Source organism: Rasamsonia emersonii, assembly GCF_000968595.1.
Source record: "Rasamsonia emersonii CBS 393.64 chromosome Unknown ctg1118621760033, whole genome shotgun sequence".
Taxonomy (NCBI): Eukaryota; Fungi; Ascomycota; class Eurotiomycetes; order Eurotiales; family Trichocomaceae; genus Rasamsonia; species Rasamsonia emersonii.
In genome coordinates, this window is record NW_013563254.1 from 108,150 (window position 1) to 120,207 (window position 12,058).

The window sequence follows — 12,058 nt, forward strand, 5'->3', positions numbered from 1 at the left end:
TTTATATAAATAACGATACCTTTTATCTCGCTGCATTCTATAAAAGGATCCCTTATGTCTTTTAACTGAACAATTTTTCTTTTTCTTAAAAAAAAAGACTGAGGGAAGAGCTCACTACACAACACTTACATTTAGGGTTAGGGTTAGGGTTTCGTATGTATGTATGTTCTGTACAGTATTACATATCTTGTTCTAGACAAATCAATTCGATTCAATTCAATTCAATTAAATCCACGCCTCTTCCAGCTGGACAGAGATTATTATTAAGGTTATCGATCGAATCAAACGAAGGTGGGCGATGTTATGCAGGGGGTGTGTGTAAAGGACGTAGAGTCGGCGAGATTTTCATAGGCAAATAATGGCCCGGTCACTTTCTGAAATGAGACCGCTTGCCCTTCGGCCACTTTTTATTTCCTTTTTCTTAGCTTACAGAGTATTATCCCAGGCCCGTCGGGGCATCTATCTGTGTTGATGTTGACGGTCGATGGTCAGTCTGCCCGTCTTCTCCGACTTACGGCCGAAAAGTAAAAAAAAAAAGCCTGGTTTGGTCGTCAGACAGCAAGCGATGATTCATCTGCTTGCTGCTGCTGGTTAACATGTAGATTTCATCTATCAGGAAGGAGAAGAAGAGATCAGAGTACTGTACAGTTGAGTGGAACTCTTACTGTAGTTTTCACTTCAAATAGAAAGGAATGGAGTATCCCTATTATAATCTATTCATTCCTTTCCATTCCATTCCACGACGCTCTTCTCCATCGCAATAGCGGCTTTACTTTCAGACTCTATCACGCAGAAAACAAACATCATCAGCATAATGCCCTTAGGATTATGGTTCTGTTGATTTCTTTCTCACCTTCCACCTCGGCAACCCCTCTTCCAGCGGCACAAGCATCAACCGATCATCCTTTAGCTGCACAATCCTCGTCTGCGTCGTGCCCAGCCAGTTCGGGAACAGGGAGACGTGCACTGAGTGGTTGACAACAGCCACAGCAGCCAGCTTGGTATTAGTGTCTGTTATTACGTCAACGGTATAAGTACCCGAATACGCGAGATACCGTCTCGCGGCGCAGGCCAGCTCCGTGTCTGACGCGAGTTGGTACGCTTCGTGCGCGAATCTCGCACAGGAGCCGGGCTGCTGCTGCTGCTGCTGCATCAGCTGAGCGGACATGTACCCGTCTGCTGTGTAGAGGAGAAGTCCCCTGGGGTTGTGCCTCAAGGGGTAGTGTGTCCATATTGTCAGGCCGGCGAGGAGAGGAGGACCGGGTAAGTGGATGCGCAGCTCGAAGGATTCGAGATGCCAGGTGCCCAGGAGCTGGGTTTGGATATGGGCTGCGTCGTTGACAATCGTCTCGTCTGCGGAGAGGAGGGGGTAGTTGAAATTGGGTAATAGAGAAGATAGGGAGGAGGAGAATAATGGGTTGGAAAAAGCAAGTGCCAGTGCGGGGAGGAGGATGGCGAGAAGGGTTATCACGGTCTTCCATCTAAAGCTGAAGCTGAAGCTGGAGGGGCCCTGATTGTTACTCATTATGAAGCAGCCTGTTGACGTCGAGCGAGAGATCGAAAAAAGGAGAGATTAAAGTTCGGGTGCTTAAGAGTAAGTATATAAGCAATAAGATACGATTAGGAGGAGTATCTATCTATAAAGTGTGAATCAGGTCTGTCTTTGTTAAATTTATAGAATATACTATATTTCTAGTCATTACAAGATTTATTAGTCGAGTACATGGATTAAGAGATGCATACAACGATGGCTGTATATTTTAGTTGTCTAGTAGTACAAGACTACGTAATTACCTACCTAACCCTAGTCAGTGCTGAGGATAGGACGGTAATTAATTCCCTCTTCGGCAGGAATTTAGTACACTAGCTGCCAACAAGCATTCTACTTGCTTGACCTAAGCCCCTAACTACTTGCGTACGGAGAATTACAGGCGAGGCAAGCCACTCGGCCACTTTTCTTCCAGGGGATGCAAGTATGTGTCATCTAGGCAGATGAGAACATCGCATGGATAGAAGAGAGAGAGAGAAAAGACTTAATCTATGCAATCTGGACGTAGTCCTTTTGTTATGCCTGCCTCAGTTTTTGCCATCTCTTGTTTCGTTACTTCTCTTTACTTCTTGACAAACGAGTAATTGATATAGATCATGAAATTCCTCTGCCTCCACGGCATGGGCACCAACGCCCAGATCTTCGAGGCCCAGCTCGCCCAGATCCCGAACCCAACTGGTCGGGCAGCACGAGTTTGTCTTTCTCCAAGGCGAGGTCGAAACTGATACTGCGCCGGGTACGTATATCTCTCTCTATCTACTTTCCTCTCTCTCTCTCTCTGAACGAATAATTGACGCTGACTCAGGCATCGACTCCTTCTACCCCGGACCCTACTACTCCTTCTACGAGCTGCCCACCAAACCCCAAGTCGCGGCCGCCTTGGACCTGCTGGACGAGGCCATTGATGACGAAGGCCCCTTCGACGGCGTGATCGGCTTCTCGCAGGGCGCCGCCCTCGCCGCGTCGTACATGCTGCAGGACGCGAAGAGAGTCTCGCCGCGGCATCCGTTCAAGTGTGCCGTTTTCTTCTGCGCCTCGATGCCCTTCGATCTCGACTCGTCGCCCTTCACCATCGCGCCGGATGGCACTGCCAGGCTTGTCGGTAGTAACCAGCGTATCTCTGCCGCGGAGGTCAGGGTTAGCATCCCCGAAGCTTCCACTACCAGCGCTGGTGGTGGATATGCAGGACGCTGGGACGCTGAAACGCCGTTCCTCTGGCGGTATCAGCCCAGCAGGACGATCAAGCCTCGCATAACCATCCCCACGACGCACATCTGGGCCGCCAACGACCGCGCCTACCGCCAGCAGTCGATGCAGCTGCGCCAGCTGTGTCTGCCGCAGCACCAGCAGGTTGTCGAACATCGTGGCGGGCATGACATTCCCCGCGATCGCAGCACGACCGCCCGGATGGTGCAGAGTATTCAGAACATGTTGCATGCGGTGATGGTGGGGTAGAAAGAAGAATAGGATGACTGGCAGATAAATTCTCTCTTTAGAATTTTATAGTCTAGCAGAGGATAAAAGCCGGAACTGGAAACATGATTCATGCAAGCCAAACACCATACCGAAATCCAAAATCAGGTCCCGTAGCTATTAGTAGCTATCTGCTGTCTAGACCCATACCGCTAGAAAGTATATAACCAAATTTGGTTATAAACGGGGAACAAAAGAAGAAAGACGAGACTACTCCAAGTAGGTGACTTTCAGCCCTTCCGCCACAAGTTGGATCTGCGCTCGCAGCCCGGCCGCGTCGCTGTTATTTTTCTTGACTTCCTCGGCAACCATTTGCTGGCCCAGGGTGGAGGAGAAGTGCGAGAGGATGCATTGGAATTGGCCCAGATGGTAGTCCATCACGGTCAGGTGCAGCAGAATGGCCAGTCGGCGCCGGAACGGCGTTCGTTGGAAGACGTCTTGGCAGAAGCCACTGCTGGCAGGAGGCGACGAGATGGTGCTGGGGGTCGGGGGTCGTGGCATGCTGCTGGCTACTGGCTCGTCGACACCAACAAGCGACTCCAGCTGCCGCGCAGTCAGCATCGCGTCGCGGTTCTGCACCAGCAGGCTGTAGATCTTCAGCACGGAGGAGATGATCAGCAGGGCCAGCTGTACCATCGACTGCGTCTCGCTCTCCGGCTGCATGCGGAGGTCCATGGCCTGCATCTCGCAGAATGTCGAGACGTGCTTGAAGATCTTCGGCAGCAGGCCTTCGTGGGAGGCGGGATCCTGTGAGAACAGTCGATCGCTGAGCTGGCACAGCCGGAACAGGATCTTGGACGAGGTCAAGATGATTTCCAGCTGCGGATTACTGAGGCTGCTGGGGTCGGCATCCAAGAAGAAGCTGCTGGGTTTTGGCAGGCTGAAGTCATACGTGGGGGAGGGAGAACGCCGTATCCAGAGGGGGAGTTGGTCTGCTGGCACAAGACAGCAGCGCCGAACTGTCCAGGGTCTGCTGCTGTTCCTGTTGTTCTTGCTGCTGCTGCTGCTGCTGCTGCTGCTGCTGCTGCTTCTGCCGCTTGGATGTAGTCCCTCGCTCCGTCGAAGAGCTCGTCTTCTGCTTTCGCGGACGGCCCATGACGCTACGAGGCCGGAAGACGCAGTCGCGCCCCCAGACAACGCAGTTCTGGCAGGCTCCATGGCCGGAGATGCATCGGATCTTGCGCTGATGGCATTCTTCGCACGCTTCTCGGAAGACCTGCGGCTGCGGTAGTTCGGCTGCTCTGGGAGGATTCTCCATGCTTGATGACCAGATGATGGAGACGGATTGAACTTAAGAACTCTGTGGACACTGATCAAAAAGTCCAGTCTTCGCCTGCCTTTGCCACCGTCCAGCGTGTTCCGTTTTCTTCCCCATTCTCAGGCATCGTTGGACTGATCAGACCTGGTACGTATTCGTATCGCAGATCGGGGCTAGCTGAGGGTTCCTTGCCAGCTGCCTGCAGGACAGGATGGAAATAGCGTTGATAGGCAATGAACTGCTGGCGAGTGCCTCCACGTGGGCTTGCGTCGCTGATTCGAACTGGCTGCCAGCCGATCTGCCAGCCTGGACCAGGGATCAGATGGGCGTACCTATCTCAGAGTTTGCCAGATCGTCGAGCCGCGAGGATTTCAAAATGGCTCAGTTCTGCACGGTGATGTCATGTGTAGCATCAATCCTTGCTAGTAGACTGATAAGTCCACACTCAGACTGATGCGTTCAAGCGATTGCTGCAGGCCAATCTCACTCCGTGTGAGGGGGACCGACTCCAGATCACTTTCGATGAAAGGGGCATCTCAATAGCGTTGTCCAGTACTCTTGCAGTCTCTATTGAGAACTTGAATATATCAAAGGATGACTGGCCATAGCTCCATGACAATACGGGTCTTCCGGACTGGTATAGAATCCCTGCTGAGGAATCACTACTGGAGGTAGAATCCTCGCTAAGAGTGCAGAGAGATAGGGAAATCCACTAATACTAGCTGTGTAACCATTACGAGGATAGCTAACCAATGGAGGAAATGGCTTTCTTTTGTTCATTGATCATCTGGCAGTACTGACCCCGTACTAGCGCTAGATAGACATGAAGCATAGTAAGTATATGGCATAGAGTATAAACTGAATTAGAATATTCAATCAACCAATCCTATCGCTGATCTCCAACATGACTACAGTCGACTAGTCGAGATTAACTCCGATCGATCTCAGATCTCCTACCCTGTCAGCCTTGCAGTTCATTTCCCTTTTTAGAAAAAGCAAGTGCCTACTAGCCAGCCAGCTATCGGCGACTTTCTTTCGTCCGTAAGGCCGATGGGCCGGAGGAACTATCACTCCATCACATCCACTAATTGGAAAGACGAGAGGATATGGATCTCTTCATTCGGCCGTGTTGTAAATGTCGAAATGCGATGCTCGTGATATATCATCTGGGTAATGTCAGCACATCGGACTTCATTTTGTTTTGACCACTTCAAAACAGCACCTCCTCTTCCCATTCACCCTGCGGACAGACTTCTGCTCATCGCCTACCTGACCATTCGGCAGCATCTATGTCCCTCCTCCGCGACACCACGCTCAGCCAGGCCATCCGGGGGCTGGGAGGTCGCCAGTGGCTGCTGTTCCCCGACGAGGAGCCCACATTTGAATTCCAGCCGGCCAAGCGCCGTTCCAGCAGCTCTCTCGCCAGCAAAGACGTCTCGGCTGCTAAAGACAGCAATTTCGCTGCCCTCGTCGATTGGTACGGTCCAAACGACCCCGAGAATCCGAGGAATTGGTCCGCGCGACGAAAGATCTGGGTCACCGCGCTGGTCACGTAGGTAGAACGCTCACGGCCAAACTCCGCTGACAGAGGCAGCATCTACTCGTTCATCGTCTACTGTGGATCCTCCATCATTGTGCCCAGCTACCAGTTCCTGATGGCCCGGTATAACGTGTCCGGGGAGGTTGTGAGCCTGGCCTTGGCTGTCTACATCATCGGCTGTGCGTACCCCAGACAACAGGTGAAGTTTGCATGTATCTAACAGTCGTGTTGATGCAGATGGCATGGGCCCCATGCTCTTCTCGCCCCTGAGTGAGATTGCCGTGATTGGACGCAATCCGCCCTACGTCGTCTCCTTCACCGTCTTCGTCGTCGTCTCCATCATTCTCGCCGTCGTCGACAGCTTCCCGGCCATCCTCGTGCTGCGCTTTCTTCAGGGCTTCTTTGGCAGCCCCTGCCTGGCCAGCGGGGGCGCCTCCATCCAGGATATCTTCTCCTGGTCCACGGCGCCCTATGGCTTCGTCTTCTGGGTCGGCGGTTTCTACTGCGGTCCGGCCCTGGGGCCGCTTCTCGCCGGCTACGCCGTGTCGACGAACTGGCGCTGGCCCCTGTGGGAGATGGTCATCATGTCGGCCCCGTTCCTGATCGTGCTGCTGGCCTTTCTGCCCGAGACCTCGCACGAGACGCTGCTCCTGCGCCGGGCCCAGCGCCTGCGTCGTCGCACGGGCAATCTGGCCCTCCGCGCCCTCAGCGAGACGAAGACGCTGGACTTTCACGCCATCCTGGTGGATGCCCTCGTGAAGCCGACGGAGATCGCGATCAAGGATCCGGCCATTGCGTTTGTGTGCGTGTACAGCTCCTTCGTCTACGCCATCTACTACTCCTTCTTCGAGGCGTTTCCCATCACGTACGGGGAGACGTACGCCATGTCGTTACCGTCCGTGTGTCTCATCTTCCTGTGTATTATCGTCGGCTGTGTCGGCGCCGGGCTGCTGTACTGCGGATATTTGTATCACGTCTTCTTTCCTCGCGCGACGAGACAGCCCCCGACTCAGGAATCCCGCCTGATCCCGGCCCTGCCAGCGGTATGCTTCCTGCCCGCGGGGCTCTTCCTCTACGCGTGGACGGCGCGGGCCTCGATCCACTGGCTGGTACCGACGCTGGGCGTGACGGTCTACGCGGGGGCGTCGTTTGTCGTGTTCCAGGCGATCATCTGCTACGTGCCGCTGTCGTATCCGCGGTACGTAGCGTCGCTGTTTGCGGCCAACGACTTTACGCGGTCGATGGCGGCGGCGGGGTTCGTCATGTTCTCGCGGGCCATGTACGTCAATCTGGGCATCGACCGGGGGGTGACGGTGCTGGCGGGGCTGTCGATCATGGGGATTCTGGGCATGTTTTTTCTGTATGTGTATGGGCAGAAGCTGCGAGCGCGGAGCAAGTTTGCTGGATAAAACACTATACTATACGGACTGCTGTATAAATCCGTGATAAACCCGATATACACACAAGACAGCCCGGATAATAAATACATACCACGCAGACGAGGCCAAAACAGTAGGTAGTACATATGCAGGCGAAAGAAAAAGAAATCATCACAGATCGGATCGATCAAATCACTTTGGTTTTTCCTTTTGATTAATTAATTAATTAAACTTTTCATTATATGCTCCGATACGATCGATCGACAGTGATTGATCAGGGATTGATTGATGATTTATTTAGTTTGTTAATTTTCAGTAAATGAGTAATATAATCAATACTTAATTATTAATTAGTTAGTTAATTAATGAAGTTTATGTGTCAATAGAACGATAGATCGATCGATAGATAGATAGATCCCTCTCTATCTCCATATACACAGATCTTTTCTTTTCAACTAAAATCCCTATTTCATCCCCTACTTCTAATTACACCTTCTTCTACTTATTTAATAACACTAACCACCAAACCTCCCACCATAAACCCCGTCGCCCCCCACAGCGGAATCAGCGGCTGATACGCCCCGAGAAGGAAATACTTGTACCCACCGGCCACCGACATGAGGACGAGAATCGCAAAGATGAGCTTTTCTGGCAGCGTTCGGGGTCCGTGAGGTGGTTGTTGGGACCATTGGTAGTTTAGGCATGCTGCACATACGCCCAAAAAAAAAAGTCAGAACCGGAGAGATGGGTATGTTTGTGGGAAGGGGGTTTACCAACAACAGCAAACATGGCATCGATATAGTGCCATGTGTACCATGCGCCGTACTTGCCGATGAGCAGGTCTGGAGTTTCGGCGATGGTGGCCAGCGCGGAGTGGATGTGGTCGTGGCCGTATTTCTGTAGTGGACATAAACATCTTTCTAGGGTTCTTTCTCTTTATCTCTATCTTGTTTAATAGGGGTTACTGACCTCGTGGAAGGGAATGGATATCTGTAAATGATTTATTTTTTCGCGAACTGGTTAGCTGCGAATTGAGATAGTACAGAGTGCAGCAGAAAGAAAGGAAAAGAATGCACCTACAGCATTAATCAACGCAGCGATCTTGAACAGAGTGGAGGAGACGGCATTGAATTTGGTGTTGGTATTGGCATTTTTGTCCTTGTGTGGACTCATTTTCTTATTTATCAGCGAAGATAGATCGATAGGATTGTGGACGAGGAAGAAAGAGCTGGTGTAGATTCAACACTGAAGGCAATGAATTCACGTGTAGTACATTACATTGTCTCCTACTACCAGCTATCTATCTGCTTTAATATCAAAATAAGCACTGATCGTACGTTCTGACGTGTCTTGATCTAAGATATACTATATTTAATGAGATACTCCATATAGATACCACAAAAAGGACAGATAGATTACCGGTGACTTTGACACCCATTCATTCAGTCAAGTTATCAAGTTATCTATCAATTGAATCGAATAAAATCAAACGCAATTAACCAATCAATCATCTGTCCTGATGAACAGAAGAGAATAAAAAAAAGGAAGACAAAAAAAAAAGTCGCCGACGGGCACAAAAACTGCCCGATTGGACTCGTTTCGTTTCATTCTCGTGTGGCAGTAACAACGAAAAATAATGTTACTGCAGTAGTGACATTAATCAGAAATTACATACATACATACCTCGTCAAAATAGATAGGTTTGTGCATTTCTAAAGAAAAAAAAAGTACAGTACACAACTAGTAGGTAGGTAGGTAGTATTCTGCTAGATAAGGAGGTAGTAAGTACCTAGTATCAAGGACAGAAATATATATTCTACATGAACTTCTTAAACAAAACAAATAAAATAAAATATAATCTTGTGATCGTCTGTTCCTTAAAGGCGTGCAATAATGTTTTTTTTCTCTCCATGTCCGATTGATAGATTATTATATCGTCCGTCGATGACAGATGTTTTTTTTGCCTATTTGGGAAAACCCCTGTTGTACCTTAGTGTACTTGCAATGGATCAGACAGGGCAACAAACAACCACCATTATTAGTACTCCTATATTATATTATTACTCTTAAGGTATTAATCTGCTGGATTGAACTGCCACATGACTCGAACAGGTATCCTGCGGCCGCCTAACCCTAAACCCTAACCGCCCGGCTCCCCCCATGCTACCTTGTGCTAGCCCGATGCTTCCCTCTGCTGCCTCCTGCTTCCTCAGGCTACTCTTCAATTCTTGCCAACTGCCGCTTACTTGCAACTGCTTCCTCTCTATTTCCTGTTTGCTTTCCTGTTTGCATAGCTTGTCGCGGATTGGAGGATTGCACTGTGTAGACCTCGATATTAAATCAAGAGGCCACGATCCTTGAGAGCCTCTTCTAAGCTCGTAGTTCCATCCCATACGGTATCAAACCCTGCGTTATACAGCTGACGCGGCAACTCGGAAACACTACAGGCTCATAAGTCATTATTAGTAGGAAGGCCTTAAATTGGAGAAAGATTTTTTTTAAACCGCGAACCTCAACTTCAGCTTTTCAACACCATTGCTTGCCATGGTTTCGGATTCCTTGAAGCGCCCTTCTTGAGCTGCTTTAGCAGCTTCTCTCAGAAGCCAGTGTGCATTTCTTCCTTGGCCAGGGCTCTCGCCCATTTCTCAGTTGATGGTCGTTTTCTTCACCTTGGACCGACTAGATGACCGATCACCAGCGAATGCCATTTATGTAAGCCATGATAAACCAGTCAAACAGGTATTCTGTTGCTAAAGGATCATTGTTAGCATGCTGGATGGTCCCGTGGTCTGAGAGCATAATAATGGAATAACCTACTTTTCTTGGTAGGATAAAGAAACTCTGCTGTGCTCTCCTGTTCGTCAGAAATGATGCCAGTTACCCTCCCAGACGTGTATACGCGCTTGTTTCCAGAGTCATAAACAAAGTACTCAAAATTGTTGCCATCGCATAGAATTGCAAGGATAGGGACCCAGTGCCCATCCTTATAGTTGGCATAGTCGCATGCTATACAGTTGTTATATAAGTGAACTCTTATAATACTAACAAAATGAGAAACAGGTTCAACATACCAGCGCATTCAGCCAGAACCTGACCTTTTGTGTCAAGTGCATGTTTTCCAGTCGTCAGGATTTTCTTCACCTCAATAAATATAATACTAATTGCATCAACAGCAACAAAGTGATGCTCAATCCTGCCTTTTTTTGCTGAACTCACTTTCGAGCAAGCCCTCAGGCTTGTTTATTATGATGCTCTCAAACAGACCAATGATTCTATTGAACAACTAGTTACCATTAGCAATCTCAGCTCTCAAAAAGTTAAAAGGCTAATTTTCCACCTACTGATGCAAGGAAACGAGACCTGGTTTCTTCATTGTCATGAGACTCCAACTGTCCATACTGTTTGAGAGCTAATTCAACATCCTTGACAATGTCTTGGAACATACCAGTAGGAATCCGGGAACGGAAGACTTCTAGACAACCATTGTCTCGACCGGCATCATTTGGATTCAGCCAAACATAAGGTGAAACTTGTTTGTAAGTGACATTTGAGAAGGAGACTTTAAGCTTCTCAGCTGTAGTCACATCAGCATAATAAAAAATTTAATTAGGGAGAAGAAGAGGTTACCCTATATTTTTGCCACTGATGTGAGGGGGACATCATAAGATGCAAGAAACTCGAGAAACGCTTCCTCGTCAGATAGTTGTTTATCGGCTCTGACTTTGGCAAAGGCATCAAATATATCTGACCCTGGTGGCAATTTCGATAGAGAACTTTGGTCGCGCTTCTTTACGACACCTGGGCAAGCGGGGCTGTTTTCTACCCTCTGTGATGCCTGCGAACGACAAGTCCTGCCTGCCATCTTTAAGGGGTTGGGCCTGACTGCAGCACAGAGAAGAATAAATGAAGTGAAAAGGAGAAATTCTCCAGAAGTCGCGTAGAAAATGAAGTGAAGGCATCGAGGTCGTCACATGACTTCAGGCATCCATCGAAATCCACACCTGATTTAAAAATTCAATTTGGAAAATATTGATTATTCTTGACCATGGTTTTGGAATTTACCGTGTGGATGACCCTGACCTTTTCTATTTCGCTCAAACTACCTAGTCTAAATAGCTCCTCGTCCTCCTACCAAAAGTAGGTAGTCAACCCGTCACTACACACCATCAGGTTCACCTGAGATCATCGAATCTCATATCCTTCAATTGGTCGACTTTCCATTGCTTTTTACTCTTTAGGATGGAAATCGTGGAGAGATTATTGGTCACTAAGTCACACTTGTCGCTGGACTGAGACCTTGTCTTCGCCTCACCTCACCCTACCGTTGCCACAGAGCCTTATTATCCAGGAGAAAGAAGATAGAACTCAACCCAATTCAATCAATTCAATTTCTTATCTTAGAGTCAACATCAATCTCGACAGTATCTCAATCCCACTTCCGTCAAACATGCCGGATGATTCCGGAATGCAGCTGACATTGAAGTTCAACAGAAATGTAATATGTATTCTACATGAACTTCTTGACAAAAAAAAAAGTAAAATAAATAAAATATAATCTTGTAACCCTCCATTCGTTCAAGGCATGCAGTACTTTTTTTTTTCCATGTCTGGTTGATATATTATACCTGCAGTAACATCTCCCTTCACGAATCATGACTTGTGGTTTTTTTTGCCTATTCGGGAAACCCCTGCGGCAGTGCACTTGCGATCACACAAGGAACGGCCATTAATTATTTACCTTTTTTTTTTGTTTCAAAAAAAAAAGAAAAGAAAAAGAAAGAAAGAAAGAAAGAAAAAAGGTGCATTCTGTAGACATTTTACCAACCAAAGGGGAGGCGGGCCGCGGGGGGGGGGGGGGG

At 48.6% G+C, this 12,058-nt stretch overlaps 6 protein-coding genes across 6 annotated transcripts; 1 reads left to right on the plus strand and 5 right to left on the minus strand.

Moving 5' to 3' along the window:
• Window positions 1-826: 826 nt before the first annotated feature.
• T310_2627 (uncharacterized protein) lies at window positions 827-1,525 on the minus strand (the record flags this gene model as incomplete). The annotated part of the gene is made up of 1 exon (XM_013474531.1): window positions 827-1,525. One exon carries the CDS (start codon window positions 1,523-1,525, stop codon window positions 827-829), a length of 699 nt encoding a protein of 232 aa, XP_013329985.1.
• Window positions 1,526-2,076: 551 nt separating this feature from the next.
• On the minus strand, window positions 2,077-2,911 carry T310_2628 (uncharacterized protein; the record flags this gene model as incomplete). The annotated part of the gene is made up of 2 exons (XM_013474532.1): window positions 2,077-2,276; window positions 2,407-2,911. 2 exons carry the CDS (start codon window positions 2,909-2,911, stop codon window positions 2,077-2,079), a joined length of 705 nt encoding a protein of 234 aa, XP_013329986.1.
• A 321-nt stretch (window positions 2,912-3,232) lies between these two features.
• T310_2629 (uncharacterized protein) lies at window positions 3,233-4,280 on the minus strand (the record flags this gene model as incomplete). The annotated part of the gene is made up of 2 exons (XM_013474533.1): window positions 3,233-3,814; window positions 3,915-4,280. 2 exons carry the CDS (start codon window positions 4,278-4,280, stop codon window positions 3,233-3,235), a joined length of 948 nt encoding a protein of 315 aa, XP_013329987.1.
• An 823-nt stretch (window positions 4,281-5,103) lies between these two features.
• On the plus strand, window positions 5,104-7,258 carry T310_2630 (Synaptic vesicle transporter SVOP-like transporter; the record flags this gene model as incomplete). The annotated part of the gene is made up of 4 exons (XM_013474534.1): window positions 5,104-5,113; window positions 5,565-5,832; window positions 6,044-6,719; window positions 6,818-7,258. The coding sequence occupies 4 exons, from the start codon at window positions 5,104-5,106 to the stop codon at window positions 7,256-7,258; spliced, it is 1,395 nt and encodes a 464-aa protein (XP_013329988.1).
• A 637-nt stretch (window positions 7,259-7,895) lies between these two features.
• Window positions 7,896-8,372, minus strand: T310_2631 (uncharacterized protein; the record flags this gene model as incomplete). Its single annotated transcript, XM_013474535.1, has 3 exons — window positions 7,896-8,096; window positions 8,169-8,189; window positions 8,280-8,372. 3 exons carry the CDS (start codon window positions 8,370-8,372, stop codon window positions 7,896-7,898), a joined length of 315 nt encoding a protein of 104 aa, XP_013329989.1.
• Window positions 8,373-9,534: 1,162 nt separating this feature from the next.
• On the minus strand, window positions 9,535-11,061 carry T310_2632 (uncharacterized protein; the record flags this gene model as incomplete). The annotated part of the gene is made up of 7 exons (XM_013474536.1): window positions 9,535-9,640; window positions 9,711-9,843; window positions 10,017-10,205; window positions 10,271-10,405; window positions 10,464-10,482; window positions 10,541-10,773; window positions 10,974-11,061. 7 exons carry the CDS (start codon window positions 11,059-11,061, stop codon window positions 9,535-9,537), a joined length of 903 nt encoding a protein of 300 aa, XP_013329990.1.
• Window positions 11,062-12,058: the final 997 nt, after the last annotated feature.